The sequence below is a fragment of the Mobula hypostoma genome, chromosome 2, assembly GCF_963921235.1.
Source record: "Mobula hypostoma chromosome 2, sMobHyp1.1, whole genome shotgun sequence".
Taxonomy (NCBI): Eukaryota; Metazoa; Chordata; class Chondrichthyes; order Myliobatiformes; family Myliobatidae; genus Mobula; species Mobula hypostoma.
The window spans coordinates 175,264,206-175,287,073 of NC_086098.1; the positions used below are offsets into that span (position 1 = coordinate 175,264,206).

General features: G+C 46.8%; 1 protein-coding gene across 4 annotated transcripts in view; it reads left to right on the top strand.

Moving 5' to 3' along the window:
* The window catches only part of LOC134342689 (PHD finger protein 20-like), a 99,329-nt gene that overhangs the window by 34,499 nt on the left and 41,962 nt on the right, over positions 1–22,868 (top strand). For 3 of the 4 annotated variants that reach the window (XM_063041115.1, XM_063041114.1, XM_063041112.1), the window contains exons 4-11: positions 3,989–4,073; positions 8,900–8,988; positions 11,807–12,143; positions 12,236–12,373; positions 14,515–14,664; positions 18,566–18,760; positions 19,852–19,911; positions 22,288–22,569. In XM_063041115.1, coding sequence (XP_062897185.1) covers positions 3,989–4,073; positions 8,900–8,988; positions 11,807–12,143; positions 12,236–12,373; positions 14,515–14,664; positions 18,566–18,760; positions 19,852–19,911; positions 22,288–22,569 — 1,336 coding nt within the window. The remainder of the gene's footprint in view (positions 1–3,988; positions 4,074–8,899; positions 8,989–11,806; positions 12,144–12,235; positions 12,374–14,514; positions 14,665–18,565; positions 18,761–19,851; positions 19,912–22,287; positions 22,570–22,868) is intronic. The other variant, XM_063041113.1, reaches the window with a different exon arrangement.

Genomic DNA, 22,868 nt, shown 5'->3' on the forward strand with positions numbered 1-22,868 from the left:
CTTCTCGCAATTCCTCCGTCTCCGCCGCATCTGCTCTCAGGATGAGGCTTTTCATTCTAGGACGAGGGAGATGTCTTCATTTTTTTAAAGAAAGGGGCTTCCCTTCCTCCACTATCAATTCTGCTCTTAAACGCATCTCCCCCATTTCACGTACATCTGCTCTCACTCCATCCTCCCACCACCCCACTAGGAATAGGGTTCCCCTGGTCCTCACCTACCACCCCACCAGCCTCCGGGTCCAACATATTATTCTCCGTAACTTCCGCCACCTCCAACGGGATCCCACCACTAAGCACATCTTTCCCTCCCCCCCTCTCTCTGCATTCCGCAGGGATCGCTCCCTACACAACTCCCTTGTCCATTCGTCCCCCCCATCCCTTCCCACTGATCTCCCTCCTGGCACTTATCCGTGTAAGCGGAACAAGTGCTACACATGCCCTTACACTTCCTCCCTTACCACCATTCAGGGTCCCAAACAGTCCTTCCAGGTGAGGCATCACTTCACCTGTGAGTCGACTGGGGTGATATACTGCGTCCGGTGCTCCCGATGTGGCCTTTTATATATTGGTGAGACCCGACGCAGACTGGGAGACCGCTTTGCTGAACATCTACGCTCTGTCCGCCAGAGAAAGCAGGATCTCCCAGTGGCCACACATTTTAATTCCACATCCCATTCCCATTCTGACATGTCTATCCACGGCCTCCTCTACTGTAAAGATGAAGCCACACTCAGGTTGGAGGAACAACACCTTATATTCCGTCTGGGTAGCCTCCAACCTGATGGCATGAACATTGACTTCTCTAACTTCCGCTAAGGCCCCACCTCCCCCTCGTACCCCATCTGTTACTCATTTTTATGCACACATTCTTTCTCTCACTCTCCTTTTTCTCCCTCTGTCCCTCTGAATATACCTCTTGCCCATCCTCTGTGTCACCCCACCCCCCGTCTTTCTTCCCGGACCTCCTGTCCCATGATCCTCTCGTATCCCCTTTTGCCTATCACCTGTCCAGCTCTCGGCTCTATCCCTCCCCCTCCTGTCTTCTCCTATCATTTTGCATCTCCCCCTCCCCCTCCAGCTTTCAAATCCCTTACTCACTCTTCCTTCAGTTAGTCCTGACGAAGGGTCTCGGCCTGAAACGTCGACTGCGCCTCTTCCTAGATGCTGCTTGGCCTGCTGCGTTCACCAGCAACTTTGATGTATGTGACTTGGATAAGTTAGGTGAGTGGGCAAATTCATGGCAGATGCAATTTAATGTGGATAAATGTGAGGTTATCCACTTTGGTGGCAAGAACAGGAAAACAGATTATTATCTGAACGGTGGCCGATTAGGAAAAGGGGAGGTGCAACGAGACCTGGGTGTCATTATACACCAGTCATTGAAAGTGGGCATGCAGGTACAGCAGGCGGTGAAAAAGGCAAATGGTATGCTGGCATTCATAGCAAGAGGATTTGAGCAGGAGCAGGGAGGTAATACTGCAGTTGTACAAGGCCTTGGTGAGACCACACCTGGAGTACTATGTGCAGTTTTGGTCCCCTAATCTGAGGAAAGACATCCTTACCATAGAGGAAATACAAAGAAGGTTCACCAGATTGATTCCTGGGATGGCAGGACTTTCATATGATGAAAGACTGGATGGACTAGGCTTATACTCTCTGGAACTTAGAAGATTGAGGGGGGATCTTATTGAAACGTATAAAATCCTAAAGGGATTGGACAGGCTAGATGCAGGAAGATTGTTCCCAATGTTGGGGAAGTCCAGAACAAGGGGTCACAGATTGAGGATAAAGGGGAAGCCTTTTAAGACTGAGATGAGGAAAAACTTCTTCACACAGAGAGTGGTGAATCTGTGGAATTCTCTGCCACAGGAAACAGTTGAGGCTAGTTCATTGGCTATATTTAAGAGGGAGTTAGATATGACCCTTCTGGCTAAAGGTATGGAGAGAAGGCAGGTACGGGGTTCTGAGTTGGATGATCAGCCATGATCATACTGAATGGCGGTGCAGGCTCGAAGGGCCAAATGGCCTACTCCTGCACCTATTTTCTATGTTTCTATGTAAAAGGGCATGCCCTGGGTGCTGGAGGTCCTTAATAATGGACGCTGCCTTTCTGAGACACCGCTCCTTGAAGATGTCCTGGGTACTTTGTAGGCTAGTACCCAAGATGGAGCCGACTAAATTTACAACCCTCTGCAGCTTCTTTCGGTCCTGTGCAGTAGCCCCCCCCCCCCCCATATCAGACAGTGATGCAGCCTGTCAGAATGCTCTCCAAGGTACAACTGTAAGTTTTTGAGTGCTTTTGTTGACGTACCAAATCTCTTCAAACTCCTAATGAAGTATAGCTGCTGTCTTGCCTTCTTTATAATTACATCGATATGTTGGGACCAGGTTAGAACCTCAGAGAGCTTGACACCCAGGAACTTGAAACTGCTTCCCTCCCCTGGTGCTCACTCCCCTTTAATGCATATTAAAACATTCCTCGTTTTGATGAAAAGTCATGGGCCTGAAAATTCACTCTGATTCTCTGTCCGTGGATGCTACCTGACCCATAGACCTTCAGGCGTAGGAGCAGAATTAGGCCATTCGCCCCTTGAACCTGCTTTGCTATTCCATCATGGCTGGCTGATTTATTTATTTATTGAGATAGATTGCGGAGTAGGCCTTTCCAGCCCTTCGAGCCACGCCGCCCAGCAATTCCCTGATGTAACCCTAGCCTAATGACGAGCCAATTTACATCTTTGGATTGTGGGAGGAGCCCGGAGCACCCGTAGGAAACCCACTTGGTCACAGGGAGCACGTACAAACGCCTTACAGGCAGCAGCAGGAATTGAACCCGGGTCACCTGTACTGTAAAGCATTGTGTTAACACTACGCTGCCCTCTCAACCCTATTCTCCTGCCATTTCCCCTAACCCTTTAATGCCCTGTCTAATCAAAAACCTATCACCCTCCACTTTAAATATACCCAATGACTTGGCCTCCATAGCCATCTGCAGCAATGAATTCCACAGATTTGCCTTCTCTGGCAAAATAAGTTCTCCCCTGATCTGTGTTCTAAAATGGCATCCTTCTATTCTGTGGCTGAGTCCTCTGGCCCTAGCCTCACCAAGTCACTTTCTGCCCTCAGAGTATGGGATAAATATCTCCTATTAAAAGTATCTTTGCCAGGAGATGCTGCTACCTGAGTAACCACTTTTCAAACTAAAAATAGAACCTGCCAGTTTGCAGCTAGCTGTACCATTATCCATTACTGTCACACTGAGGACAAAGATTACAAACAAACAAGAAATTGATGGATCTAACAAAAGCCATAGATAGCTGCCCCCAATTTCTAAAGTGGAAAGATAATGGGCCGTGGTGAACATCTGTGGTTGGTTTTTGCTAAGATATGAAAAGGGAGTTTTTGAAATAGCTAGACGCCATGGGTTAAGTGGGCGGGGGGGAAGAGCTGAAATGTTTAAGGAGAACATGAGGGGGAACAACTTCACTCAGAGAGTGGTGAGTGTGTGGAATGAGCTGACAGTGGATGTGGGTTCGATTTCAACATTTAAGAGAAATTTGAATGGGTGGATGGGAGGGGTATGAAAGACTATGGGACTAGAAAGGTTAATATGGACTAGATGGGCCGAAGGGCCTGTCTCTGTTCTATAGTGTTCTATGGCTATCTGGAATAGGTATCAAAAGGATATATCTTAGGGAAAACCACCCACAAACAAAATGCAGATGTTGATTGTTAAAAGAGGAGCATATAGTTATAACATATTAAATGTAATATTCTTACCAAAACTTTGTTGAAATTCTCAATAACAAGATAGAGTGCAACTGCAGTCACAACATCCATCACCATCGAGTGTCTCCTGCAACTTGTTTTTATTGCAGTATTGTTTTCTTTAAACTTTTGTATACGCTGTACAAGAGAGTGCAGCTCTCTGTGTTTTTCTTGGCATCAGTGGCAGCACATTTAATCTTGATTGTTTCTCCTGTGTTTAGGAGTTCCGGCCCAGTGAGCAGGTGCTGGCGTGTTGGTCAGATTGCAGGTTTTATCCAGCCAAAGTCATTTCAGTCAACAAGGATGGTAAGTGGGCGAGGTGACGCAGGCCCGTTCCGAGATTCTGCAGCTGCTGGAAATCCAGAGACAGACACACACACACACACACACACACACACACACACACACACACACACACACACACCCCTCCCCCCAGTCAGGCAGCATCTATGTAGGGGAATAGCCATCAGTGTTTTGGGCTGAGACTCTGTGTCAGCACTGAAAAGGAACAGGGAAGAAACCATAAAATAAAGCTGAGATCTTGAGTTTAAAGAGTCCTTGAAAGTCTGGCTTCTTTCGCCCTTCCTTTACAGTCTTGATGAAGGTTCCTGGCTTGCAAAGCTGACTGTTTATTTCTCTCCGTAGATATAGCCTGACCTGCTGAGTTCCTTCAGCATTTTGCGTGCGTTACTCTGGAACTGAGGGTTTTTTGTTGCTGAAAGCAGGGTGACTTTAAGATGGGAATAGAAGAGAGGGGAAGACAAGAGAGGGAGAATTGCGGGTAATGCAAGAGGAGGACCGAAAGGAAAGGAATTCAGAAGGGTGAGGCAGTTCTTAAAGGGGAGAGGCGGAGATTCTAAGGAAGGAGATTTGGGGTCTTTGCTTCTGAATGTGCCAGGGAGAGGGGAGCAAAGAAAATTAGGCATTTGCTAGAGCCTGGAACGTGCAGATATATGTTGGTTGGATACATGTGAAAAGATAACTAAGTTTATTAGTTCAGTAAGAGTTAAATAAATAAATAAGTTAAATAAGTAAACTAATTAAATAATAAGTTATATAAGAATAACAAGAACCAAATCTTTGTATTGAATGGCATACAGAAACAATTAATGGAACAAACACGCTTATCACCAGCAGAAGATATCTGCTGTCTCTGCATGGTGACATCTTTCTCAAAGTTCAAAGTAAATTTATTATCAAGAGGTATATATCTGTTAACATATTCTACCATGGGATTCATTTTCTTGCTGGCATTTACAGGAAATTTAAAAAAAAAAAGAAATTTATGAAAAACTATACACAAACGATGACTGATAAACAGCCAATGTGTAAAAGGAGACAATTGTGCAAAAACAATACTGAGATCTTGAGATGAGAGTCTTGGAAAATGAGTCTGCAGGTAGTGGATTCAGCTGAGAGTTGTGATGTGTGAAGTTATCCAAGCTGATTCAGAGACTGTTGGTTGTCGGGTAATAACAGTTCCTGAACCCACCCAGTAGTGTGGCACCTTTTGTACCAACATAAGACATAGAACGTACAGCACTAGACAGGTTATTGGGTCCACAGTGTTGGTGTCCTCTGTGCTCCATAGACCTCCATTCCCTTTGAATTCATGTGTTTATCTATAAACAACGTTCTCTCTGATTTTTATTTTACCCCCGCACAGACCAACCATTGCTCTGAGCAGGAAATTTTTCCATAGCTTGAAAACTTCATATGTTTGTGTTTTTTTGTAATATGCACACTATGAATATTTAGAATGAAGATTGAAAAATCACATACTTTTGACTTTATTAATTGAAGTGTATGATGAAATACACTACAACAAAGAAAATCTTTCACTTTTTTGTAAACTTTTTTCTCGTTTGCCTTCACTTCAGCTGCAGGGCAACAAAGGCTATACGCGGGGGAGCATTGCCGCACGTGCACGCAGCTTAGAGGCAACAAAGTCTACAACCCTTTTATACTCCACCAGACTGCCTGCTTTTCATTACTACCTCTGATAACCTATGCCAAGTACCTACCACCCTGATGATTTTTTTAAACCTACCCCTAACGTTACATATAAATTTCCCCACCCCAGCTGTAAAAGCGTGTCCTCATGTGTTTGACATTTCTACCATGGAGAAAGAATTCTGACCGTCCTATCTATGCCTCTCTAATTAAAAAAAAACACCTCTGTTAGGTCTCCCCTCAGCCTCTGATGCTCTAGAGAAAACAACCCAAGTTTGTACTATCTTCAAATACCTTCAACTCATTGGGAAGCAGGTGCAGAATCCTGAAGGCACACACTCAGCGATTTAGGAACAGCTTCTTCCCCTCTGCCATCCGATTTCTGAATGGTCATTGAGCCCATGATCACTACCTCAATGCATTTTTATTTCTGTTGTTTTGCACTAATTTTAATTATTTAATAGACAAAGGTATATACTGAATGTAATTGAGTTTTTTTCTCTATATTTATTTTTCATGTACAATTTCATTGTACTGCTGCCATAACGTGAACAAATTTCATGACATATGCTGGTGATATTAAATCTGATTCTGATTCTAATCCAGCCAGGCTGGATTAGGGGTTCCTTTAGTGGGGGGGGGTGGCTTTCAGGGCAGGGAGGGATTAGGATGATAGGGGATGGAGATGGGGAAGCAGTTCTAGGGGAGGGAGGGGCGTGGAGGTTAGGGTTGGGGTAGATTTAGGGGATGGGAGTGAGTGCCTGGTGGGCAGAGAGGGGCCTGGCGGAGAAGTCCTTCTGCACTCTCTCTGCATCCTCTCCATACCTGGGTGAGCAGGACTACACGCAATACCTAAAGTTCTTGTGGAGTGAGTCATTGTAGATCTGACTCCAGGTTGTGAGAACCTTTGTTGCTCGCAATGCAACATCGCCATTTCAAGCAGAGTTTGAATCTTACAGCAGGGGCTGGGGAATTTATACTGTTAATTGCAACACTGAAGAAACTGCTAAGTTGTCATACAACACCTTTTCTGTTCAGTGATCTAATTGTCGATAGTGTGGATTTTTTTATTTGTTAATTTTTTTGTGGTAATGTTACTTTTTATGTTGTGGGTGAGTTACAGTACTATGCACAATTCTTAGGCACGTATATATTGCTTGGGAGCCTAAGACATTTGCACAGTACTATAGTAATTAGAAATTTTATGTGTTGCACTGCCACAAAAAAACCCTAAATTTCATGACGTATGTGAGTGATGATAAGCATGATATGAGCCATCATTTCTGTGCGAGCTGAAGAGCAACCAGAGGCAAGAGTAAAGCCACCCACGGGGATTCTGGCACCTGCTCACGACTGACCAGCAGAAACAACTGAAGTTCCCACAGACCACCTTGACACCAGATGTCCTCCTGGTCTCGGACGCAGCAAAACACATCATCCTGCTGGAACTGAGACTAGACGTCCTCCTGGTCTCAGAGGCAGCAAAACACATCACCCTGCTGGAACTGAGACCAGACTTCCTCCTGGTCTCGGAGGCAGCAAAACACATCGCCCTGCTGGAACTGAGACCAGATGTCCTGCTGGTCTCGGACGCAGCAAAACACATCATCCTGCTGGAACTGAGACCAGACGTCCTGCTGGTCTCGGACGCAGCAAAACACATCATCCTGCTGGAACTGAGACCAGACATCCTGCTGGTCTCGGACGCAGCAAAACTCATCACCCTGCTGGAACTAAGACCAGACGTCCTGCTGGTCTCGGAGGCAGCAAAACACATCACCCTGCTGGAGCCGACAGTACCGTGGGAGGAGGTCCACGAGAGGAAGCTTGCCAGATACGAGGAATTGGCCAGCGACTGTCCATGGTAGGGATAGAAGGCAAAGCGCATGGCCGTTGAAGTGGGCAGCCGGGGCTTCACAGAGCCCTCAGTGATTGGGCATCACTGGTACAAGGAGGCAGGGAGCCAATGGCAGCATCACTGAGGCATCAGAGAAATCCTCAAGATGGTTCTGGATGAAGAGAGCCAGTCCATGGGGATCTGCAGCACATGCTACCTGCACACACGTGGTCACTTGATCAACCACAGGTGGTTGCCTGGATGGGGGTCATTTTCCCTCTAAGGTGTTTGCCATGTACACATCTTTTGCTACTAGCACACAAGGAATTGCACTAAGAACTTGTATTGTGAGGAAGGACTTTAGGACCCGGAGGAGCCAGGGAGCTCAGGAACTGCCACCCAAGGCTGCTGCTGAACCCACCATATCTCTGTTCCGTGATGGAGGCAGTTAACATATTAAAATTAATGGATCGATAATTCTCAAATCGTGATTATTTCACTCACTGCAAGTTTACATTTACGTTAACTTACTCCTGACTCAGGACTCAGCAGCAGCTGCGGGCCGCGGCTCCTGAGCTCGTCCACTCCCCCGGGTCCAAAAGTCCATCACGATGTAAATTCTTTGTGTGCTAGTAGCGAAAGATGTGTGGACACCTTAGAGGGAGCATTGGTGAGGGTGTCTGATGTTGAAAGACCTAAAACACCCGATGACCTCTGGATACATCACTGATGATATGTTCAGAGCATCGTGAGATGTATTCTTCAAAAGAATTCTGATATGGGTCTTTATTGTGAACTGAGAGTGGGAAGGGGACAGGGAGAGGGGAAGCACTAGAAAGACAATCTATAATGATCAATAAACCATTTGTTTGGAATCAAATGACCATTCCTGGTGTCAGGGCTGGGACTGTCTGTTTACTTGTGTCATAAAGGCACCTAATGTCAGACTTCTGGAATATATTTTATAAATTTTAAAATTTATTTGTAGTAATATTACTTAGTGTTAAGTGAGTTATATGTACTATATTTTGCACATTGGTCTGGAGGAACGTTTCATTTGGTGGTTTATGGTTGAATGACGATAAATTTCAACTTGAACTTGATGTTAAAGGAATTGGTTGTCTTCGTCGATCCTGTTCTCTATGTCCGTGAAGTGGTGTTTTTGGAAGCGACCATCAAGCCAGGAGATTTCCAGGACATTGGGTCGGCTCATCCTGTGAATGACTATAAAACAATGGAATCAGTTAGCATGTAGGAGACAGATGGTGTCTTGCTCTTCTTCAATGTTCTGGTGTTTGGGACATGAACTGGTCTCTGATCGATTGTAAATTTTGTGTTTCAGCTTCTTACACGGTTGAGTTCTACGATGGAGTTGTTCAGACTGTGAAGAAAATCCACGTCAAGTCCATTCCTAAATCCTCCAGGGAGAAGGTATGTCTCCGGTCCTTGTAAGCCCAACCTCTGCACGCTGAAAATCATTCACGTGTAAATGTTAACCTTTCTCGAAATGAATGTTAGCATAACAAAACTGGAATATAGTAAAAGCAAGGATGTACGCTGAGGCTTTACATAAACCGCATTTGGCGTACTTTGCAAACACGAGGAAATCTGCAGATGCTGGAATTTCAAGCAACACGTACTTTGAGCAGTTTTGGGCTCCTTATCTAAGAAAGGATGTTGTAGCATTGATGAGGTTCAAGAGAATGATCCCAGGTATAAAAGAGTTGATGTATGTGGAGAGTTTGGCTCTGTGCCTGTACTCACTGGAGTTTATAAGAATGGGGGGGAGGGGGTCTTATTGAAATCTATCGAATATTGAAAAGCCATAAGACGTAGGAGCAGAATTAGGCCATTCAGCCCATTGGATCTGCTCTGCCATTCTATCATGGCTGATTTATTACCCCTCTCAAACCCATTCCCCTGCCTTTTCCCAGTAACTTTTTGATGCCGTTACTAATCAAGAACCTATCAACCTCCACTAAATATACCAAGTGACTTGGCCTCCACAGATTCATCAACATCTGGCTAAAGGAATTCCTCCTCACCTCTGTTTTAAATGGACATCCCTCTATTTTGAGGCTGTGGCCTCTCGTCCTAGATCTCCCTACTATAGGGAACATCCTCTCCACGTCCACTATCTAGCCCTTTCAGCTTTCATTGAGATCCCTCTCATTCTTCTAAACTCCAGTGAGCACAGCCCAGAGCCATCAGACACTCCTCGAACATTGACCCTCTCATTCCCAGCATCATTCTTGTGAACCTCCTCGGGATCCTCTCCAATGCCAGGACATCTTCTTTTAGATAAGGGTCCCAAAACTGCTCACAATACTTCCAAGTGTGGCCTTGGAATGAATTTTGAGAGGATGTTTCCAATAGTGGGGAAGCCTAGAATCAGAGGCCACAACCTCAGAAAAGAGGGTTGTCCTTTTAGAAAAGAGATGAGGGATTTCTTCAGACAGAGGGTGGTGAATCTGTGGAATTCATTGCCATAGACAGCTGGAGACACTAAGCTATATTTAAAGTGGAGTTTAGTTCTTGATTAGTTCTTGGTGTTGAAGGTAGAATGGCTTTGAAAAGAATAATAGATGAACCATGACGAAATGTCGGAGCAGACTCAATGGGCTGAATGGCCTAATTCTGTTCTATTATTTTATGGTGTAAAGCAGGGGTTTCCCAGCCTGGGGGCTCACAAACCTGTTTGCTTAATGGTATTGGTCCATGGGATAAAAAAGCTTGGGGGCCCTTGGTCTAAAGTATTTTGCAGAAGAGTTTAAACATTTTGCTTGTTCCTGCTGGCTGTAGAGCAGGGGAACTATCTAGAAAAAGGCTGGATTGGATGATGCTTCAAATGACCAAGTCATTTCCATGTACTGTTCGTACAGATAAAATTATTGCACAGTGCATTGAGGCAATGGTAGTGCTATCACTCGAATCGAGTATGATGTTCTCCTAAGGAGTTGTCTGTTGGTGGGTCCTCAGGAGTCTGTAGAGGCCGATCCGGGATCCACATATTCTGGTGCAGTGTGGGTACGAGTAAGTGGTGGCTGTGGTCAGTGGTTGGGTCTTTGGGCTGTTCATTCTCTCCTTTCGCAGCTGCTGCTTGTTCTCTGTTGCACAGCAGAGGTTGTTCTCATGTAGCACAGCTCTCTCTCGACCAGATTTCCTCTAGGTGTGTCTGTTTGTGCAGTGTCCTCCCAGTTTTTAGGTGTCATGTTGAATTTGTTCAGGCTGAGTTTGATGTTAACTTTGAAGCGTTTCCTTTGCCCATCAGGTTACTTCAACTGGGAGGAAAAGATTTGTTGAGGAAACAGTTAGGCATCCAAATCACATCCCTGTTCATCGGATTTGATATTGCTTTATTGTGGTGGAGATGCTGTGCATGTTGGCCTCCTCCAGTACACTGGTGTTAGTGTGTCTGTCCTTCCAGATGATCCTTAAAATCTTTCCTAAGGATCTTTGGTGGTATTGTCCAGGGATTTCAGATGTCTACTGAGGGTGGTTCATGATGCAGTTCCATACAGTAATGTAGAAAGCACTACTGCTCAGTAGCCGAAATGTTTTGTTTTGACCTATAGGTTGCAATCTTCAAAGTTGAGATAGTATAATGTGATGTAATATTTTAATTCCGATTCCCACTCCCGTTCTGACATGTTGATCCTGGCCTCCTCTTACACCAAGATGAGGACACCCTCGGGGTGGAGGAGCAAAACCTTATATTTTGTCTGGGCATGAATATCGATTTCTCTTAATGACAAAAAAAAGTTTCCCCTGCCTCTTCCTCTGTTCCCTACTCTGACCATTTACTTCTTCTCAGCTGCCTTTCCCCTCCTCCTTCCCTTTCTCCTATAGTCCAGTCTCCTCTCCTATCGGATTCCTTCCTCTCCAGCCCTTGACCTTTCCCACCCACCTGGCTTCACCTGTCACCTTCCAGCTAGCCTCCTTGCCCTCCCCGCACTTCCTTATTCTGGCATCTTCCCCCTTCCTTCCCAGTCCTCATGAGAATGCCGTCTGTATATTCCTCTCCATAGATGCTGCCTGACCTCCTGAGTTCCTCGTGCATTTTGTGTGTGTTGCTTAGTATAATGCGATGACCTCTTGTTCTTCTGAGCAATTCTGTGTAGTCTGAATCTATATTTGTCTGTGATTCTGCTGCAAGCAAGATTTGCTTTGTAGCTTTGCCTCACTGTATTCGTGAACTGCACATTAAACTCGGCTTGAATGTGCGCCTCACACCTGCTGTTATTTTCAGAATGCAGCGAGTGGGCGGAACAAGGAGAACGGTTCCGGGAGCGGCCGGCGAAGGGAGAGGTTCAGAGAGAAGAGTTTGCAGTCTGTCATTGGTCAGCAGGCCAGTGAAAGCAAGCTGGCTGAGAAGGAGGGAGGGGAGGAAGAGGCCAAGCCTGTCCAGAAGGAGATGGAGCAGGGGCAACGCAAGCCGCCCCAGGAACCGGCTGCGGAGCCAAAGGCCGCGGAGCCGAAGACAGCGGCGAGTTCTCCGCCGCCGGGGACCCCGCCCCCTGCCCCGCAGCCCCACAAGCCAGAGGAGAAACGGAAACGCGGGAGACCCCCTTCCTCTGGGCACGCAGGTGAGACGCAGCATCGGCCGGGCTTCCGGGCGTTGGGGTGGGCTGGGTGTAACTCGCAGCTAACCTCCCTCCCCGTGTCTTCGCCCCGCCAGGTAGCCATTCTAAAGGGGCAGCATCCCAGGATCGCCGGTTACTGCCATCGCGTCAAGGAGGCTCTGGAACTGGGAAGAGGAAATGTGCCTCGGCTGCCTCAATGCTGCCCAAGCAAATGAAGTTCAGCAAAGCCTCGGGTCAGTGTCCCGTCTGAAGGTCCAGAGGGAAAATGCAGCCAAACTTCAGATTTGCAATGAGTGGGAGTGGGAGTAGGCCATTCAGCCTGTCCTCTGGCTGCTCAGTATCACTCTCCTGTTACCCAGAACATAGAACAGTATAACGCCCTTCAGCCCCCGATGTTGTGTCGACCCTTTAATTTATCCAAGATTAATCTAACTCTTCCCTCCTACATAGCCCTCCATTTACCCTTCATTCAAGTACCATCGAACCATCTAACCGTCTGTTAAATGTTCTGAATGTATCTGCCTCTGTCACCTCTCCTGGCAGTGCATTCCACAAACTCACCACTCTGTGCATATAAAAGAAAGCTCCCCCTTGCACTTTCTTCCAATCAAAATTATGCCCTCCCCTATTAGTCATTTGTGTCTTGTGGAAAAAGTCTGTGGCTATCCACTCGATCTGTGCCTCTTATCATCTGATACACCTCTGTCAAATTACATCTTCTCCTCCTTTGCTCCAAAGAGAAAAGCCTTAGCTTGCTCAACCTATCCTCATAAAATATGTTCTGCAATCCGGCAACGTCCTGGTAAATCACCTCTTTACCCTCTTTAAAGCTTCCACATCCTTCCTATAACGAGGTGACCAGAACTCAACACAATATTCCACGTGGGGTTGAACCAGGGTTTTACAGAGCTGCAATATTTTCTCACAGCTCTTGAAATCAATGCCCTGACTAATGAAGGCCATCACACTATACACCTTCTGAACCACTCTATCAACTTGCACGGCAACTTTGACGAATTTTTGGACGTGGACCGCAAAGTCTCTCTGTTCCTCTACACTACTAAGGACTCTGCCGTTAATCTTGTACTCTGCCTTCAAGTTCGACCTTCCAAAGTGAATCACTTCATACTTTTCCAGATTGAACTCCATTTGCTACTTCTGAGCCCAGCTCTGCATCCTTTCAGTGCTCTGTTCAAACACCATAATCCCTAGATTCACTTAACACACAAAAATTTTAAACAGTGTCCATCCTGAATATGTTCAGAAACTGTGCCACCACAGCCCGTTATGCTACCCCCAAAGAAGGTTAGTGTCACTGCCCTGAATGGCCAATCCTTCCTTTATCCCTATGATGTCGCGGTCCAGCTGCTCTAGTCACTGTACGCTCAAAAGAATGGTTTACTTCTTCTCTGTGCCAATTCCAATGCTAGGAATTGCCCTGGCCAGCCTTAGCTGCTTATTGTCCCTTGCACATCTCTGATTATTTATCTCATCTTCTGTCGTCACAGCCATGTCCAGGCCTTGTGTGTGAAATTCCCTCCATCTCCACTCTCTTCTCCTTTACATTTATTTCTCAGGTCATTATTTTATGGTTAATGATCTGCTAAGAATCACATTCTGCAGACAGCCTTTGTGCATAAGACATAGGATCAGAATTAGGCAACTCGGAGTCTGCTCGGCCATTCCATCATGGCTGATTTATTATCCCCCTCAATCCTGTTTTCCTCTCCATAACCTCTGATGCCCTTACAAATGAAGAACCTATCAACCTCTGCCTTACATATACCCACTGACTTGACTTCTGCAGACGTCTGTGCTAATGAATTCAGAATCAGGTTTATTATCACCTACATACTGTATGTCATGAAATTTGTTGTTTTGTGGCAGCAGTACAATGAGATACTATATGCGCACACCTGTGTACATAAATATAAGAGTGTGTGTGTGTGTGTGTATGTATATACATATATCTGAAGAAGTAATGCAAAAAGAGCAAAAATAGGTACTGTTTATGGGTTGGTTCATAGTCCACACGTTCACCACCCTCTGGCTAAAGAAATTCCTCTCCATCTCCGATCTAACACTGTTTGAAGTTTTTAATGCTGGAAATCCAGAGTAACACATGCCAAAGGCTGGAGGAACTCAGCAAGTCGGACAGCATCTGTGGAGAGGAATAAAGAGTTAACAGTTTGGGCTGAGATCCTTCATCAGTCCTGATGGAGGGTCTAGGCCCGAAAACGACTGTTTACTTCCACAGATGCTGACTGACCTGCTGAGTTCCTCCAGCATTTTGCATGTGTAAATGGATTTCCAGCATCTGCAGAACCTCTTGAGTTTTGTCACTAACGCATGTACTTTTGTGTTGCTTGGACAGACCAGGGCCCGCCCGCGGGCAGCCAGGGGCAGAATAGGAGGCGGTCCTTGCGTCTTGCTTCTGGTGACAGCAACCCTTCAACCACCAACACACCGAGTGACGGAGTGGAGCCCCGAAGCAAAGCAAAGGAGCTGGAGAAAGCAGAGGAAGGTGAAGTATTCGATGCTGCCCGTACTGCTCTGCTTCCACCAAGTGTTCACTCATTTAATGTTGAGGAAACAGAGTCTACAGAGAGGAGGGGAGGGAACGTCGACTCAGACGGTGAGAGGCCTGCGTCGGGCATTTTCATGCCTTACAAGGCACAGATTGGAAGTCTCTATGGGGCACCACTCCTCGCACAGACACTAGAGCAATGTGTGGTTAAGTGCCTTGCTCAAGGACACAGACATGCTGCTGCAGCTGAGGCTCGAACTGGCGACCTTCAGATCACTAGACGAACGCCTTAACCACTTGGCCACTGCAGAAAGACTTAGATAGTTTAGGGCAGCGGTCCCCAACCACCGGGCCGCAGAGCATGCACTACCGGGTCACGAGGAAACGATGTGATTTGGCGATATGAGTCAGCTGCACCTTTCCTCATTCCCTCTCACACCAATTGTTGAGCCATTACGCGCGCGTTGTCCATGTCAGCGCGGGAAGGAGATCAACTCCTCGAGCTTGCAAATGACGGCGGGCTGAAAAGTATGTTTGACATAACATCTCTGCCGGCATTCTGGATCAAAGTCAAGGCTGAATATCCTGAGATAGCCACGAAAGCACTGAAAACGTTGCTTCCATTTCCAACATATCTCTGCGATGAATGTAACAAAAACTAAATTGCGGAATAGACTGGACATAAGGAACCCTGTTCGAGTATCGCTGTCTCCCATCACCCCTCGATAGGACCATCTTGTTGCAGGAAAACAAGCCCAGGGCTCCCACTGATTCAGCGATATTGGTGCGTTGCAATGATTTTATATGTTCATACGGGGAAAATATGTGCTGTGCGTTTAATATCCAAACGTTACTTAAAATGTTATGATGCTATTGATTTATATAACCATATAACAATTACAGCACGGAAACAGGCCATCTCTGCCCTTCTAGTCCATGCCGAACGCTACTCTCACCTAGTCCCACCGACCTGCACTCAGCCCATAATCCTCCATTCCTTTCCTGTCCATATAGCTGTCCAGTTTAACTTTACATGATAATATCGAACCTGCTTCTGCCACTTCTACTGGAAGTTCGTTCAATACTTACTTCAAGCTCCCCTGTCCTCCCCTGATAATTGACTTATCACTATATTCATGCGAGGAAAATATGCGTTGTGTGTTTAATATTAAATTCGTTAGATAAACCCTTTTAGAAACGAAATTGAGTGTATTAGCCACTTATCACCTATATTCCGGTCATGATTAACACCCCCTGAACAGAATCACCAAAAACGATTTGTAGAAAAATAATCGGCACGTGCACGCATGCGCAAGTCACACATGCACACTGGTGCCCGCGCAAGGCTTCATGGTCATTGTGGTCTTTTCTCTGGGTAAACACAACGTACTTGACTCTTGTCTGTTGGCAACCATCCCCCCCACCGGTTGGCCGGTCCGCAAGAATATTGTCAATATGAAACCGGCCCGCAGTTCCAAAAAGGTTGGAGACCCCTGGTTTAGGGGAATGGGCAAAGAGGTGGCAAATTAAATACAATGTTGGAAAGTGTATAGTCATGCACTTTGTTGGAAGAAGTAAATGGGCAGACTATTATTTAGATGGGGAGAGAATTCAAAATGCAGAGATGCAAAGGAACTTGGGAGTCCTTATGCAAAATACCCTAAAGGTTAACCTCCAAGTTAATTCGGTTGTGAAGAAGGCAAATGCAATGTTGGCATTCATTTCTAGAGGTATAGAAAATAAGAGCAGGGACATGATGTCGAAGCTCTATAAGGGATGTGATGTTGAGGCTCTATAAGGCCACACTTGGCATGTTGCATGCAGTTTGGGGCTCCTTATTTCAGAAAGGATGTACTGACATTGGAAAGGGTTCAGAGAAGATTCACGAGAATGATTCCAGGAAAGAAAGGATTACCGTATGAGGAACGTCTGGCAGCTCTTGGACTGTATTCCTGGAGTTCATGAGATTGAGGGGGGATCTCATAGAAACATTCCGAATGTTAAAAGGCCTGAACAGATTAGATATAGCAAAGTTATTTCCCATGGTAGGGGATTCTAGGACAAGAGGGCACAACTTCAGGATTGAAGGATGTCCATTTAGAATAGAGATGCGGAGAAATTACTTTAGTCAGAGGTTGGTAAATCTCATGAATTTGTTGCCACGAGCGGCTGTGGAGGCCAAGCCACTGGGTTCATTTAAGGCAGAGATAGGCAAGTTCTTGATTAGCTAGGGCATCTAAGGGTATGGGGTGAAAGCAGGGGAGTGGGGATGACTGGAAGAATTGGATCAGCCCATGATTGAATGGCAGAGAAGACTTGGTGGGCCGAATGGCCTACACTGCTCCTTTCTCTCATGGTTTTATGGTCTTAATATGTCCATGTCTGCATATGTGCCAACCCCACCCCGGCACTCCTTCTCTGCCACCACTCCCGCAGCGCTCCACCTCGCCGTTCCCAACATCCAAACTTCTCTTAAAACATTGAAATCGAGCTCTCATGCACCACTTGTGCTGGCAGCTCAGTCCACACTCTCATGACCTCTGAGTGAAGAAGTTTCCCCTTGTGTTCCCCTTGAACTTCTCACCTTTCACCATTAACCCCTGACCTCTGGTTATAGTTCTTCCCATCCTCAGTGGAAAAAGCCTGCTTGCATTTACCCTATCTATACCCCTAATAATTTGTATACTTCTATCAAATCTCCTCTCAATCTTCTACACTCTAAAGAATGAAGTCCTCACCTATTCAATCTATCCCTGTTACTGGGGTCCTCCAGACCCAGCAACATCCTTATAAATTTCCTCTGGAGGTAGGTGACCAAAACTGCACCCAATACTCCAGATGAGGCCTCACCAATGTCTTGTGCAACTTCATCATAACATCCCATCTCCTGTACTCAGTATATTGAGAGGGGAGCAGAGAGAATCACCCATATGGGTGGGGTCTTTGATTATGCTGGCTACTTTACTGAGGCGATGGGAAGCGTAGACAAGAGTCCACAGAGCAGGGATTTCCAACCTTTTTTATGCCCAGGACCCCCACCATTAACTGAGGGGCCCATGGCATGGAGTGATGTCCACAACTCTGCGGTTTCTTGTAGTCACATGCAGAACGGTGGTCACACCGAACTGCTGTACATCCAGACAGAATGGTACACTGATTTAAAAATGAGTAAAGTTGCCAGGAACGTGCTGAATTTCTGCGTGAGGGGAACAAAACGAGAGCGGTTAAGATTAGGATGATCAGCATACCCGCAGTCTCGTGAAGTTCCAGTTTCACTGCAGCATTTTATACTTTATTGTCGCCAAACAATTGATACTTGAACGTACAATCATCATAGCGATATTTGATTCTGCGCTTCCCGCTCCCTGGATTACAAATCGATTGTAAGTACTAGAATTTTAATTATAAATCATAAATAGAAAATATAAAAATGTAATCATTTTGAAAACTCAATAAAAATTATATTAAAAAAAAAAGAAAATATAAAAATGGAAAGTAAGGTAGTGCAAAAAAAAACCGAGATGCAGGTCCGGATATTTGGAGGGTACGGCCCAGATCCTGATCAGGATCCGTTCAGCAGTCTTATCACAGTTGGAAAGAAGCTGTTCCCAAATCTGGCTGTATGAGTCTTCAAGCTCCTGAGCCTTCTCCCGGAGGGAAGAGGGACTCCATGACTCCATGACTCTGTGATTTGCTCTCTCTCAGCAAAGGATGCAGTGCCTTGAATAAAGATCTCAGCCTGAAACGCTGACTGTTTATTCTTTTGCATGGATGCTGCCGGACCTGCTGAGTTCCTCCAGCATTTTGTGTGTGTGTGTGTTGCCGAGATTTTGTGAGCTGCATCGTGGTGGTGTGCTGCACTGCTTACAAGCTCTGTGACTGTGTTTGCTTCTCACAGCCGCAGCAGCGTCCGAACCCCCAGCCGAGGCCCAGCAAGCCCCCACTGTCCAAGCCCGGTGTTCCTCCGAAGCTCCGGCCACCCCTTTGGCGCCCGAAGTCGCTGCTGCCGCTCCGGAGCCCCAGGCCAAAGAGACAGCCAAAGCCGACTCCCCCGAGCCAAGCTCTGAGCCAAGAGAGGCTCCACCCGAAGCTGGTAAGATGGAAATGGGTGGTGGTATTGCACAGATAGCATGTGCTGAGGACGGTGCGCCGACTGCGTTGGTGTGGTTTATGAGAAAGGATGGGAAAAGTATGAGCTGGTAAAGGTTACCTGGATCTCCTGATCAGCTGAATTTGGTCTTCAATACATTTGAAGGTGCTTGGTGTGCATTAGTCATGTGTTCCACAAGGAGGTCCATTATAATCGGGGCGCTATGGAAGCACAGTGGGTAGCGTGACACTGTTACAGCACCAGCAACCAGGGTTCAATTCTCGCCGCTATCTGTAAGGAGTTTGTTCATTCTCCCTGTAACCTTGTCGGTTTCCTCCCACGTTCCAAAGACGTACGGGTTAATTGAGCTGTTACTGTGCTAAATGGTTATTTGGGATGGAACTAGAAAGGTGTCTCATGCGTGCTGTTCCTCCGTCACTTTTCTCGCCTCACTTGGAGAGAGAACCTCTCCTCTGGCTCCCTAGGCGACTGCTAAACGCATTAGTATCTAGTGATGTGATGCTTCACTGTGGGGCTGTCAGGTAACACCATGGGCAGAGGTCAGTCATCCTCTGCCCTTCTGTTGTCTCCCCACTCTCCCTCCCCCAGGAACAATGCCAAGGCTCCTGCTCCGAACTGGGTTCATTCAAATAGTTAATACCAGGAGCGTAATGCGCCTCGGTTTCTACAAAATTGGTTCGGGATGGCACAGTAGCCTGACGCTATTACAGTATTAGCGATCTGGGTTCAATTCCCGCTGTTGCCTGTACTGAGTTTGTACGTTCCTCCTGTTTCCTCCCACGTTCGAAAGATGGTTAGTAGATTAATTGGTCATATGGGTGTAAGCGGGCAGCAAGAGCCTTGCTCTATCTTTAAAATAAAATTGTGACTTCATCACTGTTTTCAGCAATAACGTTGCTCTTTAAAGGCAATTTTTTTTTGGAACGTGGAAGAGAGGGCACCTTCTCACACTCCCCCCCCCCTCCCCCCGCCTCCCTTCAGAAGCATCACCCCTCTCTCGCACATTTAGGAAAGACACTTTCTGACAGTGCACAAGATCCACAAGTAATTCTCTTCTGTTTTCCTCTTCTCAGCTCCTGTTGTGAAGCGTGTGCCTCGATCCCAGAACCCAAACAGATACAGTAGGGAACCCTGTATGTTTCTGATATAGCGAGCCCAGGAAGAGCTTGCTGCTGCAACGTCCCTATCCGTCCGCCTGCTGCCTCTGTGGGTGCGCGCGCGTGTGTGCGTGTGCGTGCACATGTGTGAGAGTGTGTGTGTGTGTGGGGGGGGGGCAGGTGTGACCGTGGGTGGGAGTGCGAGCGCGCATCTATGTGTCCTTCTGCTTATCCATGCTAACAACGCTTGTGTACGGGCTGTGTGAAGCACGAGCAGGAGAACTTTATCGCGGGTTAGCTTCCAGAATAATGGGACGTGCCTAAATTACAGACTAACAGGGCTTTTTTAAGTTCCAGATTCTTGTAAGTAATGACAGAGAAACAGTGCTTGTCTCAGTTCCAGTTTCTTGTCAGTACTGGGGCAGACCCGAGTGGCAGAGCAGAGGGGGATGGGCCAAGTGGCGGGGCAGACGGGGGCGGGCCCGAGTGGCGGAGGAGATAGAGACAGGCCTCGTTTGTTCACCAGAAGGCTCTAGTTGCGGCCTACGCAGGCAGTGGAAATGAAATGGAAACAATACCTCACAAGCCGGGTGGCATCTGTAGAGAGAAATGCTTGAGTTAACAGTGTGATTCAATGGACTTTCAACAGAACCCTCGTGGGTTACTATTGGGTCACTATGAGAAATGTTTCTGGACTCGAGATTTGGACATGGAAATCTTAACCAATGTGCACAAGATGCTATAGGAGCTCAGCAGGTCAGGCAGCATCTACGGAGGGGAATGGACAGTTGACATTTTGGGTCCAAGCCGCTTCATCGGGACTGGATGAAGGCCCAAACCATTGACTGTTCATTCCTCTTCACAGATGCTGCCGTTCAGGCCACCTGCTCAAGAAATGCTCATGCTGTGAGGAATTCAATCCTGTCCATTCAGTCCCTCCTGTGCAGGCGATTTTCCTGTTGACATCCGTGGATGATGCGTGTTGAGTCACTTTCTTCCCACGTATCCTTGCCCTTGACAGGCAGGTGAATGAAGAGCCAAGTCAGTGGCCCCGGTCAGAAGCTGGGGGTGACATCTTCCTACATTGTATATAACCAACCTTGTTCAAGGCCACATTGAACGCCAGTGGTTCATACCCCTTCTTCCTGGAGCCTGCCCTACCGTACTCCTGAAGAACAAACCCACTTGTGTGACTGAAGCCATTCATTGTCCAGCAGTCAGTCACGTTGAGTGTAATTCTGTGCCAGTGACCCAGGCTCAGCTCTGCCTCTGTTTATAATGAGTTTGTACATTCTCCCCGTCACTATGTGGATTTTTGCCCCTAGGTGGGCTGGTTGAGCCCATGGGCAAGTTTCCACGGTGAATTGCTCTATGTCACACACCGAGACCCCGGCCTTCCCAACGAAGCCCATCCCACCCTTCATCTCCAGCAGTCACTAGAGATTACAGATGCTGGAATCTGCTGGAGGAACTTGGGCTGAGCAGCGTCTGCGGGAGGGAAATTAATTAGAACGTAGAACACAATGACACAGTACAGACCCTTCGGCCCACAATGTTGTGTCGACTTTGTAACCTCCTCTCTTTCAATCTAACCATTTCCTCCTACTTAGACCTTTTGTCTATGATCTCGTTACCCTGCCTGGACAAGTCTTAATGCAGGGATTTTTGACCCAAAGTGTTGGTAGTTCTTTCCCACCTCACCCCACACAGACACCATTTGACCCACTGAGTTCCTCCAGTAGATTGCAGCTTTCTTAGAGAGAGAGAGAGGGCACTACAGCACAGAAACAGCCCCTTCAGCCCACCTAGGCCATGCCAGATGTATTCTGCCTTCGGCCCACACCCAGACGGTAGCCTTCTGAACCTCCCCCATCCATGTATTTATCCAAACTTCTCTCAAGTGGTGAAATTAAATCCGTATCGACCACTTCCACTGGCAGCTCCTTCCACACTCTCACTACCCTCTGAGTGAAGAAGTGCACCCTAAACTCTTCATCTTTCACCCTTAACCCATGATCTTTGTTTCTAGTCTCACACCAACCTCTGTGGAAAAAGCCTGCTTGCATTTACCCTATCTATGCCCCTCATAATTCCTTGCAGTTTGTTTGGAAACTTAAAGGCACGGTTGTGGCTAGGATTGCTGATCCCCGCTGTTGTAACACTCCTTGATGGTATTATTGACATAACCAGCAGGGTGCTTTGCCTTGCTTCACACTCAGAGCATAACAGCCAAGCGGATCTTGCTGGCACTGCACTAGCTTAACATAACGGTAACTCCGCTCTGAACTGCTGATGTATGGGGGGGGTGGGCGGTGGAGGGTAGTGTAGGGCAAGAGCTTTGTCAAATAATTTTAGAAATGTTTTTTTCTTACTTCTCTCCTCTTACCCTCTCCTACCCCGATACTCCCTCAGTAACCAATGCTGCCCAGAGCCCTGAGGAACAGCTCCCACCCAAGGCATTGATCATTGACCTGGACCACAACAAGTTCAAGTGCAAGATTGCCGAGTGCTCGAAGGCGTTCCGCAAGGCCAAGATGCTGCACTACCACATGAAGTACTACCACGGCATTGAGAAGTCAGAGTCGGAGCAGGGGTCCCCCAAGCGGAGCATGCAGACCCGCGGCTCCTGCCCTTCGGAAACAGAATCGCTCCTGGACAGTCCCAAGAGACGCCGCACCACCTCGGGATCCTTGCGTGAGTGTCTAGCCGTGGGGTTGAGTGCGTGTCGCAGGAGCGGTCAGTTCGGTCTGTCGAAACTGTGCTGGCCCTTCACCAACTACTTTGCTACAGATTGTAGTTTTGTGATTAGGTCTTGCTTCAAATTGCAGAAATGTTTAATGTATTTAAATTGCCTAGTTGTCGTGGGATTGGAACACACGTGTCCAGCTGACTAGCCCTGAACTCTGGCTTCTGCTGGAGACAGGCAGTCAATTTGCTATCATGTCATACAACCATAAGATATAGGAACAAGTTAGGCCATTTGGCACATCAAG